Genomic DNA, 27,956 nt, shown 5'->3' on the forward strand with positions numbered 1-27,956 from the left:
TGTCATCTGCATTGTTCTGCAGTTTGTTTGTTTCCCTTAAAAACTTATCACAACAATGTTCCCCCTGCCAGGACATACAGAGTTCCCTCATTTTTTTGGTAACAGCTTCTACTATTCCAAGCACAGCTAGAGATGGCTTATTTCACCATTTTCATACTGATGGCCCGTTCAGGTGTTTCCAGTTTGTCCTTATTTTAAAGAGTGCTGGAGCGCCCTTTTTGTGGTGTGCGTTTTTTGTCTGTGATAGTGACCTGGAAGTCGAATCGCCAGGTTGAAGGACATGCACAACTGAATTTTAATAGATATTGCCAGAAATTACCCTCTATTCCACTTCCTCCCACAGGGTAAGAGAGTACCTGTTTTCTCACATTTTTAACCAACATTTGACATTATCCATCTCTTTTTTTAAAGATTTTATTTTATTATTATTGTTTTTTAAGTGGTGTGGAGCCCAAAGCAGGGCTGGAACTCAGTGGCCCTGGGGGTCAAGACCTGAGCTGAGATCAAGAATCAGACGTCCCATCCAGGCTCCCCCTAAAGATTTTACTTTTAAGTAATGGCTACATCCAACATGGGGCTTGAACTTACAACCCTGAGATCAGGAGTTGCGCGCTCAACCGACTGAGCCAGCCAGGTGCCCCAACATTATCTGTCTTTCAAACGATCTGCCAAGCAGATTGATGGAAAATGGCATTTTATGGTTAATTTGCATGTCCCAGATCTCTGTGAGGTCGAGCGTCTTCTCGTACATTTATTGGCTGTTTCGTCTTCTCTGAATTTCTAGTTTATGACCTTTGTCTATTTTTCTTTTGTGTTGTCTCATAACCTTGTTTATGATCTCTTTAACTGTAATGGACATTTAAGTCAGAGTTGTCTATCTTTTCCCTTGGTGCCTCTGTATTTTGTGTCTTGCTAAGAAGGCCTTTTCCAAGCTTATAAACATGCTCAGAGGCCCTTCAACACGCTCAAGTCCGGGCCTCCTCGGCCTTTAATGCGCCTGTGCCTCCCTGGGGATCTGCTTAAAGTGGAGATTCTGATTCAGTGTGCCTGGGGGGGGCCTGCGATTCTGTATGCCCGCGGTCGGGTTTTCTTCAGGGAGGTCAGCATTCCTGCAACGGTGGAGGGTGGTAGGATCTGGTGGTAGGATTTGAAGGATCTCTCTGCCCACACCTGATCTCTTTTCTTTTGCTTTCCCCCCAAATCATTTGTTCCTGGTCCTTGTGTTGTTATTGCCTTTCCAGAACACAGCTAGCTGTCTGTCATAGTGGAGGGGCTGCCCTGACCTCCCCCTCGACCCCCTGACCCCCATGGACTCCTGACCAAGGCCCAGGATCCTTCACTCTTCAATCTGGGCTCATCTTGATGTGGATGCAACAACTTTTCCAGATGTCCAACAGAGAGAGCTCTCCAGCGTTAACCTGGGCTGCCTTGTAGAGTAGTGAGCTCCCCATTAGCAGGGGGGTGTAAGCCCAGGGTGGAGAGCCACTGCTGGCGGTATCGCAGAAGGGACTCTCGATATTGTGAGAAGGCTGAACTAAGTGGCTTCTGAGCTCCCTTTCAACCCAGAGACTGTATGGATCTTTGAATCCCTTCACATGAACAAAAGAGCATTCTCATCACTGCTACCCCATCTTTCACCCAACAAGGAGATGAGGTGAAGTTGCTTCTGTTGTTGTTTCCTTAGGTCAGCTGAAGCTGTCGATCGATGCCCAGGACCGGGTTCTGCTGCTCCACAGTGAGTATGGGGCCAGGCGATGAAGGTCCTATGTGCCACCCAGAGGATTTTACACTTAACTGTCCATTTATCCATTTGTTTGTCCTTCCACCCAGCACACACGTAATTACTGAGCTTCTGCCGTGGCTTTTGCTGCCCTGCCTGTCTCTCCAGCCTGCGTGGCTCTTGCTGTTAAACTCTCCCTGCATCCCTTTTTCTGTCCAGTTACGTGTTCCCCCTTGAGGCCATCATGCTTGCTAATGCCTCTGAGCCTCTGCCCCCACTGTTTCTTGTGCCTGGAGTCGCCTGCCTTCTTTTTGAATTCCTTTTGAAAAATAACCCTTCCTCTGATTTTGCAAGAAACAGGCCTGCCTTCATCATCACGAAGACTCAGGAAGGAAGGCTCATTTTGCTTCATTTTTTCCCCTCCAGGAATCACCCCCCTGACCTACCTGAGTATGTTGTTTCCCCTTCTGTGTCCTTATCACAGCCCTGAGAACACTGCATCACTCTGGACTGTCCGGGGGGTGCAGTGAGGCCGCAGCCATGTCTGCTGCACCTGCGTGGGGGGGGGGGTAGGGGCAGGGAGACCCAGGGTTTCCTCAGGCCGGCAGCCTGCCCCCTGTGACCACACCCTCGAGAGGAAGGATGCACACAGGAATGGTAGCTAGGACACCAGGCAGCGTAGACCAGCAGGCGCCTGGGGTCCTCCGGTCCTGGCCTTGGGGGGCCCAAGGTGACGTTCCCAAGGACCAGTAGAGGGGGGTTCTTTGTGGGCCAGAGCCTGACTCCAGCTGTGCAAACAGAGTTTGCAAAAGGCATCTTGGCCTCCACCACTTCATTTGTCCAGCACAGTTTGCTTTGGCTTCCCCCCAGTCTTAGGGCTCTTCATCCCTTCCAGCCTGTTCTCTCCCTCTCCTTTGGCTTCACAGGCTTCAGGCCTCAGCCTACGGGAGCCCCGTCCAAGCCAAACCCTAGGGCTCAATCCACACTGAACAGAAAAGAAAATAGCAAAGAGGCTCTGCTTCTGTCTTATTTCTGCAGACCTCAGGCAAACGGGCGGTGTGTACGTTCAGGACCTGGCCTGTGCCTCACCAGCCACCTATCCCTTGCCTTTATTTATTATTATTTTTTCTCTAGCAAACCTTCCTTGAGCAGTTACTTGCTTGCCAGGCCTTCTACTCAGCACTTTAGACACATTATCTCATTTACCCAGCACACCTACCATGTGAAGTGGATGTTGTGATCCCTAACCCATTATTATCACTCCTCCATTGAAAAATTGCAAATTCAGTTGCAGAGAGACGAAGCCGCTTGCTCAAGCTCTTGTCTAGTAAGTGGGGAGCTGGCATTTGTGCTGGTCTGCGGACCCAGGGCCCTGGGCCCGTCTCTGGACCCAGGCTTTTGCCTCCTGTACTATCCCATCCAGCAGCCCCAGCACAACCGATGGGGCAGGGTAAGTTCTCTAGCCTGGCCCCTCCGTCCCAGGAGGCAGTCTTGTGTGGAGGAAGGAGCACTGGACTGGGAGTCAGGAGATACGGATCCAAACCCTGCTCTGATGGCATTCGCATCGCTCTGATTGCTCTGTGACTTTGGGCAGGTTTCTTACTATCTCTGGGTCCCCCTATAGTCTCATCTTTCCCGTTAAGTAAGGGGTTAAACTCGATAAATTTGATGTTCTTTTGCAGCTATAAGATTCAAAGCATCGATGACTACTGCAGGGTCTCAGTGAGGGTCCCGCCTGCGTGTGGGAGATGGTGGGGATGGACTAGACCAGAGGGGGTTCATAGCCAATGGCTGTTACACACATTAGGGGCTAGTGATAATCCTTCCCATGCATGCACCCACCCCAACATTTTCATTCTCTCTTTAGTTATAGAAGGCAAAGCCCTGATGAGCAGAGAGCCTGGCATCTGTGACCCTTACGTGAAGGTATATGATGAGCTGGACGGAGCGGGGGGTGTGGGTGGGGTGGGGGGCAGTGAGGAGTCGTGTCACTAGACCGTGTCCCCAGGTCTCAGCACATCTGTGGGCCTGGGGCCATTCGAGGTGGCAGGGACCACCTCATTATTTGGCCAGTAGGCATTTATTAGGTCCGGTGATGAGGTGCTGCGCTAGGATAGGCCCTCCCCTTAGCCCAGGTTGGTTCCTAAGTCTTCCTGCAAGAGCTGGAATCTTAGGGCTGACCTTGGTCATCTGTACAGGTGAGCACCGTGAACGTGTGGGTGATGGAAGTCCACAGATAACCCCAAGTCCTCTAATGAAAAGCAAAATTTTCACCCCTCTCCCTGACAAAACCAGAAGCAACACGGCCAGGTTTGGGTGGTGGATGCAAGGGAGTGTCTCTGAGGCCTAGAAGATCCATCTGAGTTGGGCCCTTGCAGTGAAGACAGAGGCCCCAAAGGGCGGAGGGCCTACTTCCAGCCAGAACCAAAGGCCAGGCACCTCCCAGAGTGTGGCAGCTGGGACACACCCCTCCCTACTCTCCCCAAAGCCTCCAGGCTGGGCAGACAGCCTGTGGGCAAGGACTTGGTCAGGAGCAGGGCAGGAGCAGAGGCAGGGAAAGAACAGCTCGAGGGCGAGAACACGGATTTGGGGCCTTAGCAGAGGCTGACCCAGAGCTTCTGGTGAAGGGAGCACCGAGCAGCTGTGGGGACCTTAGGAGAGAGGCCGGTGCTGAGAGGAAGAGCAGAGATGGCTGAAGTACACCCCATCGACGGCTGGGCCTGTGGCTGCCTTGGCGATGTCACCCGCTGCGGGGCCCTGTCCAGGCTCCCTATCCCCTCATCTGACTCCAGCGCCTCGGCGGGGCTTCTGTCTGACTGAGGACTGCAGTCTGCCCTCTGCAGAGGCCGGTGTGAAGGACACGCCGGAAGCCTTTCACCTGGGGGTGGGCAGAGTCAGCTGCTGGGCTTCAGTGATTCCGTAGCCACGAGCCATCATCTCATGCTTACTTTTCTCCAATTCCAGATTTCTTTGATCCCTGAAGATAATCGACTGCGTCGCCAGAAGACGCAGACCGTCCCAGACTGCAGAGAGCCCGTCTTCCGTGAGCACTTCTTCTTGTAAGAGTCCGGGGCAACCGGGCACTTGAGGGGCGAGGGAAGGAGTGTTTATCTGGAAACTGCTCCGTTTGCCAAATCTAGAAGTAGATCTAAGCTGAAAAGCAGTGACTTCTAAAGGATGTCTATGTTTTCTCGTTCGCTTGTGTCCTTGCATCCCTGGCACCGGGCCCGGCAGCGAGGTCCATGGTGATAAGGTATCACTCGGCTGGTTGTCACAACCCAAGTGCCCAGCCTGGGGCTGGCAGGCCCTGACAAGTCGGTGGTTTTCCCACCGTGCCTCGGGCCAGGCCTTCTCTTTTAGTAGAAGAATTTTTCAAGCTGAGGGATCCCTCTGCCCTGTAAAACTTGCTACCCTCCCCGGGCCTCAGCTTCCATAGTTGTAAAATGGGCTCATGAGAGTACCAACCTCAGAGAGCTGACCTGTGAAAGAGACCGTGTAATGCAATGTCAGCTGATTATTATTATTATTATTATCATCATCATTATTTCTTCCGCCCTCCCTGAACTCTGGGGCCAATGGGAAGGAAATGGCCATTTGGTATTCTGTTAGTGAAAATTAAGAATTCTTTGTTTTTTTTCAAACTGATTTTGCTTATTGTAGAAAAATAGATCAGCAAAGAGAAGAAAGAGACATGCCTCAGCTTATTTCTTTTCAGGTCTTTCATTTGTGTGGGTGTGTAGATGTCTTGGGGTGTGTAGGTGTTTACAAAAATGGAATTGTTCTATAATATTATGCGGTAACCTCCCTTTTGTCCTGAGCAAGGTAAACTCTTTCACGTATGTGAATACTCACCCCCCGCTTTTGGCGCTTGAGTTTCTTTAATCAGCTCCTTATGGGCGTTCAGGTTATTTCTAAATTTTGTAACTGTGATGGACTCTGTGGGTCCAGCCTGGAGCTCGGCCCTGCTAACACCCTGACCGTCTGGTTTGCTTTGCAGTCCCGTCCAAGAGGAAGATGAACAGAAGCGCCTTCTGGTCACCGTGTGGAATAGGGCGGGGGACTCCAGGTGAGGGGAAGCGCTGAGCTGGACGGGACAGCCTGCTCTTGGCCCCCAGGTGGCAGCCAGGCGGCCAGCAGGCAGCAGGGACGCAGTTAATGCTCTTTGGATGAATGAGTAGTAGTAGCAACGCTAAATCTGAGAGGCTGCAGCTCCCCCGAGTCCCCGTCGCTCCAGATGACGACGCGATGCCGAGGACCATGTTATCGAGCATTGGCTGCGCCCTGGGTGTCAACAAAGCACTGTGTTGGCCCCAGGGGACGCCAGGTAGCCTGCCTGTGGATTCTGCTCTCAAGGTGCCTGCTTGCAGGAGGGGACACCACTTGCTGCGTAGACACAGATTATAGTAACAATATACACAGGCTCAGTTCCACAGGAGTAGAAGCTTCTAGAAAAATAGGCCCATTTCTTTCTTAGTCATCACTGTACCCAATGCCTAACACACAGATGTTCTGTAAATATTGTTTGAATGAATAAAAGACTGAATGAGTAATAAGAACAGGAAGTATGGGAAGAGGGAAGTTCCTCGTGGGCTGAGGTGATCAAGGAAGGCTTCAGGGAAGAAATGATTTGTGAACTTGGGGCAGAGATCAGGAATAGGACAAGGAGAGAAGGTTTTGCGTGAGCCAAGGCCGGAGGCAGGACTGTGGATGCTGGGCTCAGGCTACCGCGAGGCCAGTGCAGAGCTTTTCTGGGCGAGATGCCGAACAGACCACTCTTGCATGCTGCCTGGGACACGGGAGGCCGGCTGTGGTCCTTAGCATGGGGTTTAGTACAGCCCAGGGGAGGAGTGCTGGGTGAGGGGGAAAATCGGCTGCCCAGCAGAGGGGGAAAGAGCAACTAGACTGAGTGCCATGGCCTGCAGTGAGCAGCAGGGGCTCACGGACCTGGTGCAGCCGAAGGAACCTGGGGGACCCTATGGCTATGCATTTGTTGAGCCATCATAGAACCAGGTGGTAACTGCTCACCAGCTTAGACTGGGAAAATATTTTGGGGTTAATGCTTTTTAGTATCTCAAATGCTATAGCTGGTATGCTTTTTAAAATTGAGCCTTATTTAGCCTTCATAAGGAAGGATATTTCTTTTAATAGAGCATTTACTTTTTCTCATGGAACGGGGCTTATGGTGCTGTCGGCCTCATTCATTCAGCTGCCATTTCCTGGGTAGCAACGGCACAACATTGTTCTGGAGGCTGGGGACACATGGGGTCAATCAGAGACTCTCCTGCTCTCGAGAGGATCACTGATGGGGACTTGGAGGTATGGGTGAGGAGGAAGACATCATACTGGTAACAGGAGCGACTATTTACTGGGTGTTGACTACAAGCTAGGGGTTGACAGTGTGTTATCTCAATTAAATCTTAACTCTTAAGGGGAGTATGTTTTTGCCTAAGTTTTCAGAGGAGGAAATGGAAGGTAAGAAAGGGAATCACTTGCCCAAGGTCACATGGCCAGTAGGCAGTAGAGCTGGGGTGGGGACCCAGGCAATTAGACCCCAGAGTCTCACTCGCAACACTGTACTGCTTCCTGGAGTACAAGCAAAAGGACAGAAGAAAGAAGTATAGAGGGCAGAGCAGGGCAGGAGTGGGGAGGGGTCTCCAAACTCCCAGTGTTGCAGGACGGTCAAGTACAAAGTAGGGACTAGCTAGAGATAAGATGAAGAGGTTGGTGTAAGTCGAATCAGTAAATTCTGTAGGTGTTCTTTGGAGTGTGGGCTTCCTCCTAAGGCCAGTGGTTCTCAGTCCTGGATTTGCATCAGAATCCCCTGGGATGCTTGCAAAGAACACACGTTCCCAGGAGCCATGTCAGATGGATTCAGTCTGATCTTCGCAGGCAGAGCTGAGGGATCTCCATTTGTACAAGTTCTCGGGGGAACCTCGTGCCGCCAGCTTGGTGTTTGGGAAGCTGGTGGTGGAGAGATACTGAGGGGTGTTGAGCAGAAGAGAGGCAGATTCGTGTTCTAGAGCTTGGTAGGGCTTTGGAAGCCTGGGGAGGAGCTAGGAAATCCTTGCGGTGATCTGTGAGAGAGATGCTTTAGGGACGGAGAGGAGGGAGACAGACTTAGGGCAGATTTAGGAGATTAGATTAGTGGTACTTAGTGGTGGATTGGCTATGAGAGCAGCAGGTGAAGTCAGGGGTCATTCCTGAGTATCAGGCGGTGTCCCCAGCCAAACCAGCATGCCCTGGAAGGGAAGGGAACCATCTTTGGGTCCCCTGAGATGGAGGGGCTGGAGAGCAGCCAGATGGGGGATGTGTAGGGGGAGCCTTGCTGACACAGAGCCCAGAGGGAGAGAGAGGTCCGTGCCAAGGTATGGATGTGGGAGCCATGACCACTAAGGTGATGGGTTAAGTGGCGAGTAGGGGCGACTGCCTGGGATGACAGTGAGGGACAAGGCTCAAGGGACAGAATCCCGTCTTGAGCAGAAAGCCTGAAGAAGACAGAAGAGGAGTGTCAGAGAGATGGAGGGCGTCTGGGGAGCCCATGGGATAGAGGCAAGGAGGGGAACAGGTGCCGGAGGTGGGCGCCACGCTGGGATTGCCATGGGGGTCTGCCCTCCTGTGAGACTAGGACGAGCCAGGCAGAGGGCATCCCGGTTTTTGGAAAGGCAAGTGAGGCCAGGGGGAAAGTGAGTCAGCGCCCAGCGGGGCAGTGTGACACAGGCCGTGTCTCCACTTGTTGCCTATTTTGGGAAAGTGAGATTCCTTATTAAACCAAACACAGTGGAACTCATGGTCATGGTCCCAACCCAAAGCTCGAGAGGGACAGAGCAGGCGCGGGCAGGCCCGCTCTGGAACAGAGGGCCCCTCCGAAGCTGCCAGCGCCACGGAGGCCCACCCGGCCACCGGGAGGCATAGTGCTGCTCATCTCGGAGACAGAAGGCCTCTGAGCCGGGGGAGGCAGACAGACAGAGCAATTGCAGGAAGCTTCTGCCCTGCGGAATGCTCTCAAATCTCATTGTGCTTCTCCAAAGGACGGACACGCAACTTAGCAACATCAAAGACCATTACAGAAGCAAGGAAACAAACATTTACTGAACTCTTCTCTGTGCCAGGCACTTTACATACTTTATCTCATTTAATCCTCATAGCAACCCTGGGAGGTAGGCATTATTACTGCATTACTTCTCCTCCCTTCGGAGAAGAAGAAACCGAGGCTTATAAAGGTGAAGGGACTTGTGTGAGGTTATTAAACACTGAATGTCCACTGTGTGTGGACATTGCATAGCACGTTCCATGCATCATCTAGTTTAATCCTCACAACGCTGTATGAATAGGTAATAGTATTGTCACTCTCTGACAGGTGAGGACACAGGGGCACAGAGAGGTTAAGTAACTTGTCCGAGCTAATGCAGCTAGGAGGTGGTGGAAACAGGATTCAAATCCAGGCAGCGTGGCGCCAAACCTGTGTAGTCGTAACCACATTATAGCGCAGTTGACCGTCCGCACGCAGGTGATAAATGACTCCAAAGCTATTGTCTTTCTGTGACACACTGTGCCAGTACACTTGCTCCTCGTGGCCTGGGCTGTTTCCCACGGCCTTTATAATGTGGTTTTACATAAATCATCCAGCTGAATGTGTGGCGGCTACATTTTGCAACTGATAGGAGATAAAAGGGAAGCCTCTGTTTCGTGACTTCTCGCGATCCTTCCAGCGATGGCTGTAAACTCACCTTAGGGGGATGAGATGGTCTACAAAGACGTTCTGGGGGAAATGCTGGGTGATGTCACCTCGTCATGGTGACAGAGTGGGTGCTGAGGGGAACCAGGCCTCAGGGCAGGAGATTTGACTTAACGCCAGCATCGCTGCGAGACCTTAGGTAGGTCCCTTCCCCACTCTGGGCCTCAGTTTTAACCGTGAAATGCAGTGAAAGACACTAAAATTTCTTTCAGCTTTCGGGTTCTGTGAATTTTCAAGAAATTATAGACATTTTCAAACATACGCCAAGATAGAGAATGTCATATAACAAGCCTTCATATATTCATTGTCTGGCTTCATCAATCAGCACTGTATGGCCAATCTTAGTCCATCCATGCCCCCTGTGCATTCTCCCCTCCCTCCTCCAGTGGATTATTTTAAAGCCAATCCCAGACATCATCGCATCTCCTCTATATCTCTTTCTCTAAAAGATGGCTTAAAAAGACAACCTCAATGCCATTATCATTCTTTTTTTTTTTTTTAAAGATTTTATTTATTTATTTGACAGAGATAGAGACAGCCAGCGAGAGAGGGAACACAAGCAGGGGGAGTGGGAGAGGAAGAAGCAGGCTCATAGCAGAGGAGCCTGATGTGGGACTCGATCCCATAATGCCGGGATCACGCCCTGAGCCAAAGGCAGATGCTTAACCGCCATGCCACCCAGGCGCCCCCCGCCATTATCATTCTTGACAATGAACGGTAACTCCTTAATATCGTTGGCTGTGGAACTCGGCTATTTAAGTTTTGTTTGAGGCTATGGTGAAGGCCACACTGAAGCTTCTAGTATCAATCATAGCACTTTGTGGCCAGAGAACAGTCTTAGCATTGTAATGTCACACACCACGCTAAAGGAAGAACAAAACACATATACGCTTGAAACACATCATCTTTCATGCGAAGAGTAGGAACATTTATGCAGAGTGTGCTTGCTGTGTGTCATACCCTGTCCTGGGCATTCTAAGTGTTCTGTCTCCTTTAATCTACTTCCCAAACAGGACCTCAGTGCCAAGCACAGTGCCATCATGTTAGAAAGCTTGTGACCAGACATGGGGAAAGACAAAAAAATGAATGGAAAAATATGTGTTCGATTTAAGCCATCAAAGTAAAAATAAATTGAGATTACATGCTGTAACCTTGCAACAGAAATAGTTTAAGGCCCCTGAGAGAGAATGAAAATGCATTCCCTGAAAATAATGCATTTTCGTTTTGTAGTGGGTCTCTTACCCTCTGCTCAAAAGGTAACTGAGCCAAGTACTATTCCCCATGAGTGTGCCATGAAGCCTTACTTCTGAGCCTTTGGTACTGGCTGTTCCCTCTGCCCAAAGTGCTCTTCCTCTTCCTCTGTCTGGCTTAGCTCTTCAGGCCTTCTTCCAGCATCTCAGCCCTCGAAGAGATTTCAACATTTGTTGCCTGCACTGTTCATCCGTCTGTCAATCTCAGCCTGTCAGTGATATCCCTTGTATTGCTGTCTTGAATTGCTATTTAAATTCCTGTTTGTCTTCTTTCCTTAATGCTGCGGCTCCTTGCCCAGTGCCTGCCAGCCAGCCACGGGCATGATGGATTCATCCATTTGTCAAGCCTTCACTGAGTGCACGGAGCCCTGAGCTCAGGGTTTAGCATTCAGAAGTCACCAAGGCTTGGCCCCTGAGACTTTGTGCTCGTGCAATTTTCAGGCAGTCTCTCGTGTGAGGACTAGTTCCCAAGTTTATAAGCTGACCCACCAGTACATTGCCGTACTCAGATTACGTGTAAAAGAAGTCTTTCTTCCTCCAAAGATTTTTCAAAAGCAGGCTTAAGGAGTAGCTAATTGAAGAACACTTAGACAGAGTTTCCTGCTTATGGACATTAATTGTGACAATTTACTTGGCCTGAATTAGCATGAAATCATTGGCAGCCCCTTAGCAGGAAGCAAAGCTCATGGGAGTCTATTAACCATTTAGCATTCTCTAAGCCCCAGGGAATGAAAATTCCACTTATTGAAGAGCAGGGGAGAGAGGCAGCCTTTATTACAGCTAAAGCATCATGCTTGGAGATTTAGAAAGTTACAGCCATACCCAGTGTGATAGGAAAGCTTGCAACAAGGAAGTGTGAGCACCTGGATACCAGCTGGGTTGCCCTTGAATGCATTGACAAACAAAATTAAATTGGTGGTGAGGACTTTGGTGAAGTCTTGACAAGGCTTTGCTGGAATGGCAACTCAGATCAGCGTCTCGTGATGGTCAGTGTGGCTGGTAGTGCTGACTTGGCCATTTCCCAGGAGGGAGGAGTGCTTGTTTCTGGGGGTGGGCTGGAGAGATGGATGTAGAAAGGTCGCTTTACTGGGGGTGAGCACACTGTCCTCTTCAGGTAGATTATTAGTACGGCCTTGTCTGATGGGAGGGGGCAAGGAAGAGGGGGAGCTGCGGTGCCCAGGCTGCAGGAAATGAGGGCAGGGAGAGGGAGCAGGGGCGGTAGCCAAGGGACAGGAGGTGGGCAGACATGCCCAGGTGCAGAGTGTGCCTCTGAGGGGCAGGTGCGCCAGTTCCCAGGATCAGTCCCCAGCATTCGGCCACCCCACCCCGCACTTGACTTGGCTGCCTGTGAGAAGCCAGTTTTGTTTTGCTTGGAACCGTCAGGTGGTAAGCTGCCACCCTTTCCGGAGAATGCAAACAATATGTATTTATAGTGACCTGGTCCACTGGTCCTTGACTGGGGCAGCACGGCGGGTGCCCTGCAGGAGTGCCAGGATAGCTTTCTCTGGACTTGTAGGTCTGGATCCCACCTTAGACTTACTGTGTCTGGTCCTTGGGAGCAGGCTCTGGGGCACAGGACTTGGGTGGGCTATTCAGGGGGTTCTGTGGTGCCCCCTCAGCTAGAGCCCCTGAACCTCACTCAGGCTGCCCGAGACCAGGTTCTGGGGAGGAACATCTTCGGGGAGTTCACTACCCGTCTGGGCAGCTCAGTCCATCTTTGGCTTTGTTCTTGTGTCTTCTACAGTTTTTGCTCAATCCCTCCTCTATGTGGGTCCCTCAGATGTTGAAGGATTATGCTTCCATCTAAATACTCATGTTGTATCTCGATTAACAGCTATTAAACCAGTCTCTGGGACAGTCTGAGTTGGGGATGTGCTAAGAAAAAGGAGAACAGAAAAATGGAAAAAGCAGCTTTAGTGCTAGGATAGAGAAAGCTATGGTAGAATAGAAGTATTTTCAAATACTTTTATACTGTTTTTCTTTTCTGATTACAAAAGTAGTACTTGTTCCCTGTGAAAATTTGGAAACACTGAAAACCCAAAGAAGAAAACAAAAACCCCTCTAATCCCATCTACTGGAGACAACCATTGTTAATATTTTTTGTGGGCATCTTTCTCATGAAACTACAGATTTGTAAACTTCCTTTTCTCTCCCAGTGACAAGATTATTTTTTGAATTCCATTAACATTAGCCTATGCCATCATTCCTGAAAGCTGCCTTGTATCAGTCAGTCCCCGATTGGATGTTGGGACTCAATGGTGATCAGTCTTCTGGAACTTTGAATTACTCTTAGCTACGGAGGATCTGACTGAACTCAGCCTCTTGCTGCAGTGTGACCCCCCACAAGGTCTGACCCTGACTCATGTCTACTTGTCCAGGTCAAGTTAGTCTCAGCAATTTTTGTGTTGATTGGGACCTTGATCTGAATGTCTTCAGGAACTGCAAAGGTCCTGCCTGTACCTGAGAAAAGCTTCCTGAACTTGAGGTCCCATAACTTTTCTGTAGAGCGTCAACCCACTGAAATGCATGCTGAAATTCCCTGTGGGGCCTGGCTCTCCAGATCTCCCCAGTACCAGAACAGTTAATGCTGAGAGAAATAAGTCAGGCAGAGAAAGGCAAATACCCTGTGATTTCACTCCTATGTGGAATTAAGAGACAATACAAATGAGCAATAAAGGGGGAAAAAAAAAGACAAAAAACCCAGACTCTTAAACACAGAGAACAAACTGGTTGCCAGAGGAGAGGTGGGGGAAGGGGAGGGGAGACAGTACCCTATCTTGATGAGCCCTGAAAAATGTAGAGTTGTTGAATCATTATACTGTATACCTGAAACTAATATAACACTGTATGTTAATTATACTAAAATAAAAAAAATAAAAATCCCCAAAGCCTATGGGTAGCTCTGAGCCCCTGTGGTTGGTGGAGGGAGTACTGCTTTCCAATCTAGGGTGCATGGCTTTCCCACAGAACCTTACTACTAACTCGTTTTGTGACCTTGGGAAGGGGACCCACTCTGAGCCTCAGCCTTTTCCTCCGTGAAACGGAGAGACTCAGCCCTCTCCAGCCTGACTCACAAAGTTGAAAGGCTCAAATGAGATGATGCGGGTCCAAGTGCTTTGTAAACCGCGGTGAATCAGGCAAACCTATGTGGTACTCAGTAGTTGGCCTCTCGACAGAGCCTGGCGAAAAGGTGCTGACTCAAGCCTCTGTTGTTCTCCCAGACAGAATGGACTCATTGGCTGCATGAGCTTTGGGGTGAAGTCCCTCCTGACTCCGGACAAGGTGGGTCCCAGAGAAGCTTCTGGCAGGATCATCCCACCAAGGCCAGGCCTAGCACCGGCAGAGGCCTTTGTCTGGAAGCCCTTGGGTGGTGCTTCTGTCTCATTGGCTTCGTGGCCTTAATAACAACTCTGTTTATCGTCTGAGTGACCAAGGCTTTGGGTCCTCTTCTTGGTCCGTGCTCGTCAGAGATCAGTTGTCAGGCAGCCCCAAGGCCTTCCAGGGGCCTCTGGGCCTGGTGTCTGCCAGGCCAGGACACTGGCAGATCCCTCGGAGTTCCAAGCACTCCTGGGCTTGCCCCAGAGGAGAAGGAGGGCTAGGTTGTTCTCTCCTCTTGACATTACCCCAGGTCTCATGTTTTGGGGTCTAGCAAAGGCTCAGGGATGGAGTGAGCAGCACCATCTTCTATGGAGCTTTTGCTTAGGCTGAGTGAGGACTCTCGGGGATCCAGAGACCCATCCCTCTGGGTAGCCAGTCCCTTCTCCACCTCTGCACTGCCCCCTCCCCGGCTCCCCTGGAGGCTTCTGAGCAGGAGAGACAGAGACCTGTGCTCCTTTCCCACACACCCCAGGGGATGTCCTGGTGGCCTCTGCATGGAGTTGCCAGGTGGCCCTGCCACTTTGTGTCCTGGAAGTGAAGTCTGGGGTAGATGGCTGAGGACCTTTTATCCTGCATGTACATCCCAGATATCTTCTCTTGACTGCAGGGCTGGCTTCATTCCCTCTTGGGAGCAGCTCCCCACCAATGGGGACCACTCAGGAGCCTCAGGATGCCTACGTTCTGGCCTCCCCATCCCTCTTTCATTCCCTCCCTTCTGTTCTGTCAGCATTCATTGGGCTCCTACTGTATACCAGGGACAGTGCTAGGCACATTGGAGAGCCTAGGCACAGCCAAGTGGGGAGGCAAGCATGCAAGTAGACCGTTATTCTCCAGGCACAACAGGCTGTGGGAATTCGGCAGAGAGGAAGACCAACTCTGCCTGGAGCATCAGGGGAAGCTTCAGGCGATGTAGGCACAGCAGCTCCCGCTGGGGCAGGGCGGCTGGAGTGTCTGTCTCTGCAGAGACGATGCTCCTGAGGGGGTTGGTGGCTGCCTGACCTGTGTCCTTCGCCTCCTCTGTCTGAGCATGTCATGCCTTCCCTTGTGACAGGAAGTCAGCGGCTGGTACTACCTCCTGGGGGAAGACCTGGGCCGGACCAAGCACCTGAAGGTGGCCAGGAGGCGGCTGCGGCCCCTGAGAGGTGCGTGCGCACCACCTGCAGCTGCGGCCCAGACACGCTGCTCCACCCGCCCCCTTGGCTTCTCCTCCCCTCCCTTCCTGAGTGGTAGCACTGCCCCTGTGTTTTGTGGCATCTGACCCGCGGCTGCAGTCAAGTCAGCAGTCCAGGGGCTTCAGGCAGCATTTGTCCACAACACCTTGTTTTTATGGTTGGACTTTCCTAGCAGAGGGTTCTAGGCCTGATCCTATGTGCTTCGGCTCCATCCACTCCAGCTCATGGAGAGCTGGGTTTCAGCAGCTCCTCGCCAGGCTCTGTGGTGTCGGGATCCGCCCCAGGTGGCCTTGCTGGCCTTGGGGTGTCCGCCTTAGTAGGCAGGGCAAGTGGGCCCCGCCATGAGTCCTGGGGCTCAGGACTCGGATTCTGTGTTCCCTTCTGTTCTGTGCTTCTCACACGCAAACCTGGCTCCTGATTCGCTGCTGAGCCTGAGCACGGGCACCCCCACATCCTGGAGACCGGCAGTGATCTGGACAGCCCCCTGGGCCTGGCACCCTGGCCTCATCCTCTGGGTGGTCTCTGGAATGGACTCTTACGGAATGCCAACAGACACTTTCTGACTCCGCTCTGTCATCTTCCAGACCCGCTGCTGAGAACGCCAGGAGGTGGGGACACTGAGAACGGGGAGAAGCTCAAGGTAGGTGGGGACAGGCCTGGGTAGGACTGACAGGGCCTGGACCCTGCCCCGGGCTCTAACTTGCTCCTGGTCCATCCCTTGGCCCAGGAGACCCCTAAACAGGACTGCATTTATGCCCGAGACTCGGGCTCACTTGGAGCTTGGAAACTCAGCAAGTCATGCATTTTTAAGGGATTATTTCTTGTGCTTTTCTCAGGTTACTCATGGTTAGGGCAGCAGTGGGGAGAGACCAGGCCCTGGCTCCTGGAGATGGATGCGTCTGGATCTTACTGACTTTCGATCTCTTGAATCCAAGTCTCCCCTTTTCCCCAGGCCCCCTTGGACCGCTTGCTTCCCCTGGTTCTGTGGCCGAATCACCTCAGCTTAGGCCTACTTCATGTCAGGGAGCAGCCGGGAGTCTGAACCTGAGACCCACGGTTCTTACTCCACTAGGGCTTTGAATCAAGAGAGGAACCTTCGCATAGGGATTGGGGAGGGGCATTCCCCCAAGTTCATGCCATCTCTCTGCGGGACCTGGTCTTCTCTAACAACTCAGAGAGGGAGAAAAACTCCCCAAGACTGAGATGCCCGTCTGTGCCAAGTGCTGCTGTTCCCCATTTAACCCTCACTGCCACCTCTGTGGCGGTCGTTGCTCACAGAGGTTGGGTTCAGAGAGGTTAGGTCCCTCCCCGTGGCCACAGCCAGGGAGCGAGGGACACAGGACCCCAGGCAAGGTCTGGCTGCCCCCTGAGGACCCTGAACCACACTGCCTCCTGCACGTGGCCCACTTGGGAAGATACAGTGGTGCTGTTTCCCCTGATAACATCTTCCATAGAGGTGTATTATAACCTACAAAACGTTTCCCTTTCATTTACTCCGTTCATTCACTCACTCGCTCATTGTTTATTGAACATTCTCATGGGCCAGACCCTGTGCTGGGTGCTGGGGTAGAGCTGTGAGCAAGTCAGCGCCGCCCGCCCTGTGTAGTGGGGTAGCCACTAGCCACCCGTGGCTACTGAGCACTTGCAATGTGGTTAGTGTGACCGAGGACCTGACTTTTTCCCTTTATTTCACTGGAATTAATTCAAATTTACCTTGTATCTTGTCACTACCCTACTGGACAGCACAGTTATTAATCTATCAAAATAACTTGCTGTTACTGTATTCCGTGGCTTCCGTAGGAGCTTAAAACCTTCTAGCTTCAGGGGCACCTGGGTGGCTCAGTCGGTTAAGCATCGAACTGTTGACTTCAGCTCAGGTCATGATCTTGGGGTCGTGGGATCAGGCCCTGCATGGGGCTCCACCCTCAGTGTGGAGCCTGGTTGAGATTCTCTCCTCTCTGCCCCTCCCCCTGCTTGCACACACATGCACTCCCTCTCTCCCTCTCAAATAAAGAAATAAATCCTTAAACAAACCTTCTAGCTTCACTAGAGGAGCTGCAAAGACCTTCCTCCCTCTCTTTGTACTTGCTGAGCACAGGGAAGACAGTGACAGAGAGCCTTACTGGTGATTTGCAGGAATGACATGACCTGGACATCAACACCGAAGTTTCCAGGCGGCTTCATTCTGGATCTGCACACAGGCCCTGACCCGTGGGCACATTGTTCTGAGGCCCATTTGATTTTCCTGGGCTTGCACACTCAGTGATGTCCATAGGACCCAGCACAGTGGGGCTGGTTTTCAGAGGCTTGGTCGGGCTGGGGGAGAGCCCCCAGAGGTCACTTGCTGAACTCCCCCTTTGTGCACATGGGGGAGATGGAGGCCCAGAAGCCTGCATGACCTGCCCACCGTCACGGCAGCCAAAGCTGGGCTGTACCGAGGGACACTCTCTGGCCTCAAGGACACGAGTGGCTGGGTGGGGTCCTCAGGGATGGCGAGGTGGGTATAAGGGGCGCTGGGCTCACCAGGTACTGCTCTACAAGGCAGGGAACGTGACTGGGGTTCTGGTCCCAGTTCCACCGTACCCTACTATGTGACCTTAACCACTGTGGTCCCCAGTTTCTTGATGGGTAGAAAGAGGAGGCCGGGTCATTTGGTGATTGGCGTTCCCTCCCTGATGTGCCTTTGTGGGTCTACATGTCATCAGACGCTTAACGCCGCTCATGGCCAAGGAAAATGACTGTTAAGTAGCTTGTGAATGGCAGGCTGTTCACCAGTCTCCACATGTTTCACGTTCTCAGTTTTGAAATGGGATGTCTGAGTGCAACCCCCTAAGGCGTCCGTGGATCCTTTAGATGGTGTTAGTCCTCTGGATTTGCTACTGGGGCCGCTGGGATTTGCAGGGGGAGGTGGCGTTGTTAGAGAGGGGGCCGTGTTTTCTGCCTGGGTTCTCTTCCAGCCAGGGGTGTTTGTGGGAACATTGGAATCACAAAGTGGCCCATGGCGGAGAATGCAGCCAGAACAAAGGCGCCCTCTCCCCGCCGGGGCCCAGGGAATACTAACGAGTTGACAGGAATTTTAATATAAAACTCTCCCTCTTCCTTGTCATTCTGAGGTTTCAGGAAGCCTTCGGGCTTATCATGCAGAGGCACACAGCACAGACAGGGCTTGGGGAGGTGAGAGGTGATTTCCTGCCATTCTTCTGCGGGGCGGGCTTCCCAGGGCGGTCATGCCAGGCTGACGGGGCGCAGTGCGGGCTCCCACTGCTGGGGGGAGAGCTGGGATTTCATGGGGCGGCAGCCGAGACAGGACCCGCAGCCATGAACCGCTTCAATGGGCTCTGCAAAGTGTGCTCGGAGCGCCGCTACCGCCAGGTGGGTGCTTGGCCCCTTGGGGGTGCCCCGGGGTGTCAGTGGCGGGGGGGGGGGGTGGGGGCTCACCTGAGCAGGACTTCTCTCCCCACGAGGCCTTCCTTGCTTCTTCCTGCTCCTTGTAGGTTAATCTCCATCTGGGGGGAGGATAGAGGCCGGAGCTGGCCCCAAGGTCCACCCTTTACCCACGGCCCCTCTCTAGGGGCAGACCAGGCCCAGCTCTGCAGCATCCTAGCCACGGACATGGTGCTGTCCTTGCGGAGATTATCTAGTTGATTTTCTGTGGTTTTTATCTGGGGGCAGTGTGGGTTTAAAAAAAGCGTCTCAAGTCTGAGATGGGAAATGGCTGAGTAGCTGGGTTTTGTGTTTTTCCTAACTTTATACTTTCATGAACTTTCCCTGCTTCTGATGGGACAGGAATGCCCTGTCGTGTGCTGTCTGTGTGTGATTATGTGTTTTCACATGTTTTGGTGCGCACTTATACGTGCGATGGGATGTTCCCGTGTGTATGTATGTACACATGATTTCCTCCCTGGTAGCTGGGATGCCTTAGAGGTGTCCCCAGAGCCCCCCAGCTCCGGAGCCCGCCCTCCCAGAGAGGGCTCAGCCTCTCAGCCTCCAGTTCTGGGGTGTGGGGCAGAGTGGGAGGGATGATCCCTTGGCCTCAAGGCTTTTCTGGAACTGTGTTGGGCACTTCTTCTTATAAACAAGGAAGGGGGTCAGGGAGGGTGAAGGCAAGGGATGTCCAGATTTTGGGGCTGTCCAAGCTGATGGGAACTCAGGAATGGTTCTGATTTTAAAAGAATAGAAAAGCCCCTCTGTGTGTTGTGATGGCCGGAGGAATGTGTGTCCTGACTCCTGCAGACAGCAGCCTTTGGTCCCAGGGAGATGCCCAGAGGAGCCTCCTGCACCGCGGCTTGCCGCCACTGGACCCTGGCACCCTGGGACCCACCTGTTCTCCCTGGCATCCTCCCCAGCTCTCAGGGCCCCAGCCTGTTCTCCCGGCCTTCCTGGAGCCCTGCAGAACCCCTCCCATGACACCAGCAGCTGGGTGCAGGGTGGTGGGGTGGAGGGCACTGTTTGGGAGGTGGAGAAGTATTTGGTCACCTTGGGCCTGTGGGCCAGAAGAGAGGCACGCTGGCTGTCAGAGCAGAGCGAGGCACGAGTACGGGCAGGGCCTGGGGCTCTGGGGCTGAAGTTCAAGACGGATCCTATGCTAGGAACCAGCCCAGGGTTATGAGCACCAGCTTTTCGCCCTTCTTCAGCTGTGGCTCTTGGGCACATCACTAGACCTCTCTGAGCCTCAGTATCCTCGTCAGTGGAGTAGGGATGGTAGTGTCCAGTGAGGGACACCGGTGCTGTGAGGGACACGGAATACTGTGTACAAAGTGCCTGGTGCAGGGCCTGGGATGCACAGACAGGACATGGTCAATACACGGTGGCAGTTAGGGATGGGGAGGGAAGGCTAGCCGTGACAGAGGAGCAGAAAGCAGGCAGAAGGGCAGAGGTGAGGTGCTGGCCTGGGTGAGATCTGGGAGCAGTGACAGTCCCTGCCCTGGACAGGAAAGAGCAGGGACCACCCCCAGGAAGGAGCTGCCAAGGTCCCAGTGTCGGGGCCGGGCTGCTCCCCTCCCCTCCTGACCCTGACGCCCCGGGTCACGGAGGAGGGCTGAGAGCTGGGGGCTGCCACTTCCTCTCTTCAGGCCTCAGCTTCCTTCTCTGTGAAATGGGCATACTAAAACTGGTCCTGCATTCCCCTCAGGGCTGCAGCGATGATCCAGTTCTTTGGGCACTGTCCTCTCAATGCGGCGAGTGCTCGTGATGGACACAACTCTGCTTGCTTTATGCGGTCCCACCCCTCACACCCAGCCCGGAGGGGCGCTTGCTTTCTGGCACCTTCTCCTCTTCCCTTCCTTCCCAGCCCCCAGCTGGCTTGGACTGTTGTCTGGGCTGGTCCTTCTTAGTTAGGCTGGTGCCTTGGAAGACAGATGGGGCTTGGGCCCACAGTCCCACCTGGACGAGGGGACCAGGGTATGGGAGGGGGAGGCTGTTTTGCGGGAGTCCACTTCTTCTCTCCGGATTCGACTCTGGGGCTAGTCCCCGGACTGCTAGCACTGAGCCCGTGGGCACGAGGGCCTGTTTGCAGAGCCCGCACCCCAGGCAGGGGGGCTGTGGCCCTTGCTGGGGTGGGACGGGGGAAGGTCTAGAAAGCCTCTGGAATCCCAGCTTCTGCCTGGGCTGAGGGTGGGTTGAGAGGCCCCGTGAAGTCCTTGCTGGTTGCACGGAGTGGACCGGGCTCCTGACAACTTCCCTCAGCCTCAGCCTGGGCTTTCCACACTCTGCAGTTTGTTTTTCTTTCTTTCTTTCCATTTTTTTCTCTTCCTGTCTTAGCTGCGTGTTTTCCCAGAATTCTTATGGGAACAGGGTATTTTCCTGCCCCCTCCCCCTTCCCCTTGTCTGTCAGATTTCCTGTTTTACAAACTCGCTTTGAATCCAGGCCCAGGGCTGGTGGGAAGCAGAGCCTCAGGGGCCTCCCCAACAGCCTCCAAGGGCCTTGGTCGCCCTGGGTCCCCTGGCCCTCCCCTTCCTCATGCCCGGCCTCTGGGACAGCTGGTAGGTGAGTGCCAGGCGCCCAGCCTTGAAGCGACAACCCCTTAAAGGAAGGAGACATGAGTCTCCTGACAAGGCCGCTGGCCCTTGACCTTTTCCAGCTTGCTGAGCTGGCTTCTTCCTCAACCAGCCTAGGACACCCTCCCTCGTGCCTCGCCAGGGCCCCCTCCGTGTCCATTTCTAGGGAGTCTCTTGGGACCCCAGTGAACCCCTCTTCTGACATTTCCTCCCTTAGGCCTATCACTTTCACACACCTGCTCTGAGCAGCCTGGAATCACTCTTTGGGCAGGCCGGGTCTTGGCCTCCTGTACCCCACGCACAGCCGAATGGGCAGTGCGCAGAGGGGGAGCGCAGCAGGGCTGAGCTGAACCCAGCCAGCAGATGGCACCGTGCCCTGCCAGTTTCCTGCTGCCGTGGGACGGTGCTGGGCTGTCCTCACGAAGCACTCGCTCAGTTCCTGTTGTGCACCAAGCTTGTCATCCAAAGTCGAACATGAAGAACTGTTTCCAGCTCAGTTCTTGCCCTTCGCTCCAGTGCACGTTGTGTCCTTTGCCTTGGAGACATCTGCAGATTCTCGTGGCCCTCTAGAAGCCAGGGATCAAGACAATGCCTCCATACCTCAGCAGAACCCGCATGCACGCAGTAGGAGCTCGATAATTGTGTGTTGCTTTGAAAAGAGATCCAGGTGGCAGGGCCCTTTCAGGGGACTTCTGGAAGTAGGGTTGTGAATCTGCATGCAGCAGGCACTGCGAGGGCACTGGCTAGTTCAGGCTTCGCCACGAGGCCTGTCTGCCCTTACCTGCCCCCTCCCCTGGGAGTCCTCCCTCACTGGATGACTTGAGGCCCCAGGAATGGACTGGCCTGAGAACCTAGCACTTGCTCCCTGACCCTTGTCCTGAGATTGTATGTGCATCCCTGTCTTCCCCCACCTGCCCTGTGCTCTGGGAGGGCAGCACCTAGGTGGGCTTTGTCCCTGGGCCCTCAGCGCAGGGCCAGCCCTGGGCAAAGCTCTGTGAACCCCTGGGGGAAAGAAGGAAGGGACTGAGGAGGCCGTGGGTCACAGGCAAGGTCGAGGTGGGCAGGTCCAGTGGGCTCTTTGGGCTGGACCATGTGTCTGTGGGGTCTGAGGAAGGCGAGGTTTGCTCTTCCCAGGCTCTGTCCGTCCTGGGCCCTTCTGCATCAGCCTGGATTACCTCCTGAGCTCCCAGCCTTCCTGCTTGGCCCATAACCCAGAGCTTAAGATGCCTGGGCCAAGATAGGGACAGCAAGGGCTGGCCAGCCTTCTTCTTGGCTCCAGCTCCCTCGGAGAGGAGGGTGGCTCTGGGGCAGGGCCTGTGGGCTTCCCAACCTTGGAGCAGAGGCAGCAGCCTTGTGGCTTCTGGGAGTAACCGCGCAGGGCTGTGTCCTAGATCACCATCCCGAGGGGGAAGGACGGCTTTGGCTTCACCATCTGCTGTGACTCTCCAGTTCGAGTCCAGGCTGTGGATTCTGGTAAGTGAGCATCTTGGTGGATGCCAGCCCCGCTGGCCTGCCATGCGCCAGCTTCGTGTGGGATCTGGAAGGGGAGCCCTGAACTGGAGCAGTGTCCTGGTTTTTCAAAACAAAAGAATAATATTTTTAAATGACCACAGATGAAACAGAGGTTTATGAAAATATATCCACAATTTTTCTTTGTTTTTATCAAAATGAAAATAGATTCTTCTATTTTGTTTCCCATTCACATTAAACAGGTACTAAACCTATATTTTCAGTAAGGGCTGCATGGGAAAATGAGAGTCATTTATGGACTTAATTGGGAATGGGTATTTTATTTTATTCCAAGCCTGATTAGCACTTAAAAATAGGCATTCCCTCCCTATTTTTCACAAAGACTTCTCCTTATCATGGAGGAGAAGTCAGGGCTTGGTGATCTGGGTGTTTCCTGCCCCGCCGTGCCTACATGGGGACGGGCGCAGGACTGGCGCTCAGTGAACGGTGTTGAAGGAATGAATGAAGTGTGTGAGCCTGGGAACAAGGAAGGGCTCTCCCGGGGGTGGGAGGCCCTGGGGAGAGCGAGGTGGGACCTGGCTGGGAAGGACAGACAGCTGAAGAGTGAGTGGGCAGAGGAGATGAGGGCGAAGGGATGCCTCTCTTCAAGGCCCTTGAGAGCCACCAAGGTCGGCCCCCCTGCATTTCACAGATGAGCAAACAGAGAGGGGGCAGTCTGCCCCTTGTTGATGTCACTGTGGCAGCCATGACTCTAGGCCTTTGGACAGTGTCATGAGCTCCACGGGAGACCTGGGGTGGCTTTTCTCTGTCCCTGCAGGAGGTCCAGCGGAGCGGGCAGGGCTGCAGCAGCTGGACACCGTGCTGCAGCTGAACGAGAGGCCTGTGGAGCACTGGAAATGCGTGGAGCTGGCCCATGAGATCCGGTGACAGGGGCAGCGGGTGGCTCTGGGCCTCGGGCTAATGGCACACCTCCCCCAGCCCCCAGCCCCTGGCACAACGCCTCACCCTCCCCTCTGCATGCAGCTGTGAGCAATTCACTTTGCTCCTCAGGGAATCAGTGTCTCGGCCTGCAAATGGAAGGTTCAGGCTCAGAGCAATTTTGGATCCCAGGGCAAACAGCAGGCAAGAAGCTCTCAAACAGACCCTGCGGTTCCTGTCGCAGCTCCGGGGCGGCCTTTTCTCCTCCAGCTCATTATTTCTGTGACTTCAGAGCTAAGCCAGTTGTTTTTAAAGGATGTGTAGATGTTGCAAATGTTTCAAGTGCATACTTGAAAAATTATTCTTTAGAATGTTTGGGTCCCCTCAGTTTGGACCCACTGGGGTGAAACTCTCATGACCATTTTAGGTATACTTCCAGAATGACTGGGTGCAGGCTTGCTTGCTCCTCCTTGCTTAGACTCGGCCGAGACCGATGTCACTAGTTGAGTTTGGTACCCTTGTTTAACCTGGCCTTGGCCTCAGGGTCCTTCTCTGCCACTGCCAGTCAGCTAGGGTTGACTGATCTAAGGGACACTTTTGCTGTCGCAGCTTGGGACGGCCCCTTACCTCCCTTCCTGCCCAACCGGTGGGGGCTTCTCTCCCCTCCCCCACCCCTCTTCTCTGCCCTGTAGGCCCCCCTCCACCTACCCCCCCCACGCTGGCTGACTTTCTCCAAACTCAACTTCTTTGTGTCACCCCCCCCTCCCCCCAACCAACTGTAGGAGCTGCCCCAGTGAGATCATCCTGCTTGTGTGGCGTATGGTCCCCCAGGTCAAGCCGGGGCCAGACGGCGGGGTCCTGCGGCGGGCCTCCTGCAAGTCGACGCACGACCTCCAGTCACCCCCCAATAAGCGGGAGAAGAACTGTACCCACGGGGCCCAGGCACGGCCTGAGCAGCGCCACAGCTGCCACCTGGTGTGTGACAGCTCCGACGGGCTACTCCTCGGGGGCTGGGAACGCTACACAGAGGTGGCCAAGCGCGGGGGCCAGCACACCCTGCCCGCGCTGTCCCGCCCCACCGCCTCCACTGACCCCAACTACATCATCCTGGCCCCACTGAACCCTGGGAGCCAGGTATGGATAGCTGGTTGGGGGAAGGGGAAGGGTATGGGTCCCTGGCCTCGCACAAAACTGTGTAGGGAGCAGCCTGCAAGTGTTCAGGGAGGAGGCAGGGTGTGGTGTTAGCTTTGGCGGCCGGGCTGTTCTGGGGACGGAGAGCAGATGGGTCTCTGCAGCCCAGGGCACAGATCCAGGCCCACGGGTTGTCACAGGGAGGAAGATTTCAGCTCAAAAGAAGGAAGTGCTTTCTGCCAGTCTGTGCTTTTTCTACAGTGGGGAGTGGGCTGTGGTGAGAAGGGTGCGCCCCTGTCATGGGTGGGCATGCAGACACCGGATGGCACGGTGGGACGAGGAGCACGGGCACCGAAACGTTAGTCCCATGGGACACTCTGGGGAAACAGTGTCTTGAGGTCAAATAAGTTTGAGAAATACCCCAAACTCTCCTCTTGTGGGAGATTCCCAGTGCATAGTAGCCTACTCGAGGCTCTGAGGGTGTCTTGCGGGAGAGGGTGGTTTAACCCAGCGTTTCCCCAATTCCCCTGATGGCACACCCTTTGTGGCAGGGCTGGTAGTGTCCTACAGTGCCACCGTTCCCTGGAACGCACTTTGGAACAAACCGCCATCTAGAAAGCTGGGGACATGGCCAAGGGGTTACACTGGATGAACATTAGCGCTTTGTTCAACTCTAACATTCTAGAGGATTCTGGATTCTGTAATCCCTCCAAGCACTGCCCTCTGCTGCTTAGCGGGGGCTGCTGGGTTTGGTGCCCTGTGGGTGAGCAGCCTGCCTGGTTGTCCCTCCCCGTTCCCGGGGCTGAGGTGATTCTTCTGTCTTCTTTTGCAGCTGCTGCGGCCTGTGTACCAGGAGGATGCCATCCCCGAAGGTGGGTCTGTCCTCTGCTGCTGTGCCCTCCAAGCCCCAGAGGGATGTGGGGTCAGCTGTGTGGATCCCCAGCACATTGACATAGCTTCTCTTTCCCCTCCATACCTGTGCTCCCTCCCCGAGCCAGTGTCTTTCCTCCTTGGAGCCTGAACTGAGGAGGGAGAAGAGATCTTCCCAAGGCAGTCTAAGAGATGGTGTTCAGGATTTTAGCATTCGATTGCGACTCATTCCATTTTACTGAACAACCAATATATGTTAGGTGCCATAGGCCACCCGGACGGGCCTGCCCAGAAAGGGGGGCACAGAAGGCTCAAATAGGAGTTGCGTGACTGTGAACAATCCGTATCCCCTCACTGAGTCTCAGGGAGTTCAGTTTCTTCATCTGTAAAATGGGGCTGACAGTTCCCACTTCAGAGAGTTGTCAGGAGGGGTGAAGGAGAGACTGGTTGTGAGGAGGAGTGTGCCCACCGAGCGAGGCTACACAGAAGACAGCTGTCTTTCAACTGCAAGGGTGTCTCGGTACCGATTCTTCTCCTTTGGCGTTTGAATCCTGGCCCTGTGTTTTAAGAGCCAGGGAGAGAAGCTGAGCTCAAAACCAGGGCCTTCTCCCGGGACGCCTGAGATTCCAGTCTTGGTGCTGGAGCTGGTGGGACATTCCGGAAGGCCCTCCACATGCCTGCCGGGGTCCAGCCGACTCAAGTCCAGCTGGTATCTGGAAGGTGGCGACCAGCCTTGCCTGATGGTCCTATGCTTGAGCCCTTTCTCTAGTGCCTCCAGAACGCTTGCTGACTTCCTTCCTTGAGAGAGGCCTTTGCCCAGCTGCTTGCAGACTCACTTCCTTGCCGCCCTCCCCATCCGTAGTGTGGAGTCGATGCTGGCTTAGAGCGGGTACTTGGAAGAGCGCCTGTGCCTTTGGGGGGAAGAGGGCTCCCGTCAGGCTCAGAGCTGCTGATGGAAGGCATCTTCGTTCTCTCCAGGGTAGGCCATTTGGGTGGAGGAGCCTGGTCTGTTGGAAATGCATCTTGTGTTCCTTCCAGAGAGGAGTCCGATAGTTATTCAACCCTGAGTTCTTAAAAAGCTTTTAGTCAGTGCATTAGGATAGAGTGGGGTGTCACTGCTAAATGGTGACTTCATTAAGGCAGGGCCTGGGCCGGCTCGTCTCTGCGGACCCGGTGCTGGACCCGGGGTGTGGCAGACAGCAGGTACTCAGTAGAATTTCAGCCGAGTGACCGAGTGAGGGAGGATGGCCCTGGCTGGTTGCTGCTAGGGTTTGAAGGCTGGTCACGGAGCACAGGAGCTGGAGAGGGCGCTGCCTGCGATGGGCTAGTGGTGTGGGACTGAATCCTTCTTGGCCTGAAGATGCCTCTCGGAGCCCTCCCATCCTGGATCCACATTTGGATTCCCCTCTGAGAATATAGTTTTGAGTGAACCAAGGACACAGTCATCTAAGCTGTGGAGAAAGAGGGACAAAGGAGATGGTGACGGTATTAATAACAGTGGTAGCTTTTTGAAGGCATTGTATTAAGAACTTGACCTTCCTTCATTCGTTCTTCACGGTAATGGCTTTTTTTGGTATGCAAGGACATTTTGGTTCTTCATCAGCGATGCAGTCTTCGCAGCTCTTAGTCCTGGAGTTCAGAGGAAGGGGTGGAACTGAACCTTCCCTTAAACACAGTTGGGGTTCTCCAGAGGCCGGGGCTGTCACCAGGGTGCCGACTTCTGCCTTCTCCTCTGGCTGGGCCGCCTGGCCTCCTTTTGGGGGGACGGCTTGAGCCATCCAAAGTTGAATGGGGTCTGCTGCCCTTCTGAGGCCTAGGGCACTTGCTGCTTGTAGTTGACATGTTCCCTGGGGCCGCTGGTGCCCTCAGCATTGTCCCCTGCCCTGCGAAGGGGTCCGGCCTCAGATTCTCCACTGCCAGGGTGGGAGGGCTGCCAGGGCCCGCCTCGGAAGCCAGAGCAAAGCTGAGTAATAACTGTTTGGTCAGTGGAGCAGGCGTCGAAGCAAAATGGGTGACGTGGGGAGTTTGGACCAGCGGATGTTAAGAGGTAGCAGGTGGGAAGTCAAGGAGTTTGACTTCACAGAGCTCAGTGGCTGGGTTGCAACCTGGGCTGGTTTTAAAAAAAAGATGCTTCAGGAAATCTGTTTGGAGAGCCACACTCACGTGCCACAAGTTATCCAGGGTGTGTGGAGATGGGGCTCTCGGGCATGACCGCTGCATTGGTTGGGTCAGTCTTGCTTCAGACCCTCTACCGGTCGAATGTCCTCGGGCAGATCACCCAGCCACTCTAGGCCTCAGTTGCCTGGTCTATAAAA

General features: G+C 53.7%; 1 protein-coding gene across 6 annotated transcripts in view; it reads left to right on the plus strand.

Moving 5' to 3' along the window:
• The window catches only part of RGS3 (regulator of G protein signaling 3), a 115,395-nt gene that overhangs the window by 13,037 nt on the left and 74,402 nt on the right, over nucleotides 1-27,956 (plus strand). For 3 of the 6 annotated variants that reach the window (XM_057313694.1, XM_026513810.4, XM_057313699.1), the window contains exons 2-12: nucleotides 1,685-1,735; nucleotides 3,588-3,646; nucleotides 4,685-4,779; nucleotides 5,718-5,786; nucleotides 13,927-13,987; nucleotides 15,135-15,225; nucleotides 15,840-15,895; nucleotides 22,644-22,725; nucleotides 23,540-23,645; nucleotides 24,423-24,774; nucleotides 25,604-25,643. In XM_057313694.1, coding sequence (XP_057169677.1) covers nucleotides 1,685-1,735; nucleotides 3,588-3,646; nucleotides 4,685-4,779; nucleotides 5,718-5,786; nucleotides 13,927-13,987; nucleotides 15,135-15,225; nucleotides 15,840-15,895; nucleotides 22,644-22,725; nucleotides 23,540-23,645; nucleotides 24,423-24,774; nucleotides 25,604-25,643 — 1,062 coding nt within the window. Of the gene's footprint in view, nucleotides 1-1,684; nucleotides 1,736-3,587; nucleotides 3,647-4,684; nucleotides 4,780-5,717; nucleotides 5,787-13,926; nucleotides 13,988-15,134; nucleotides 15,226-15,839; nucleotides 15,896-18,354; nucleotides 18,628-22,643; nucleotides 22,726-23,539; nucleotides 23,646-24,422; nucleotides 24,775-25,603; nucleotides 25,644-27,956 lie in introns of those variants that run through there. The other 3 variants (XM_026513812.4, XM_057313695.1, XM_057313697.1) reach the window with 3 other exon arrangements.

The sequence above is a fragment of the Ursus arctos genome, unplaced genomic scaffold, assembly GCF_023065955.2.
Source record: "Ursus arctos isolate Adak ecotype North America unplaced genomic scaffold, UrsArc2.0 scaffold_18, whole genome shotgun sequence".
Lineage (NCBI taxonomy): Eukaryota > Metazoa > Chordata > Mammalia > Carnivora > Ursidae > Ursus > Ursus arctos.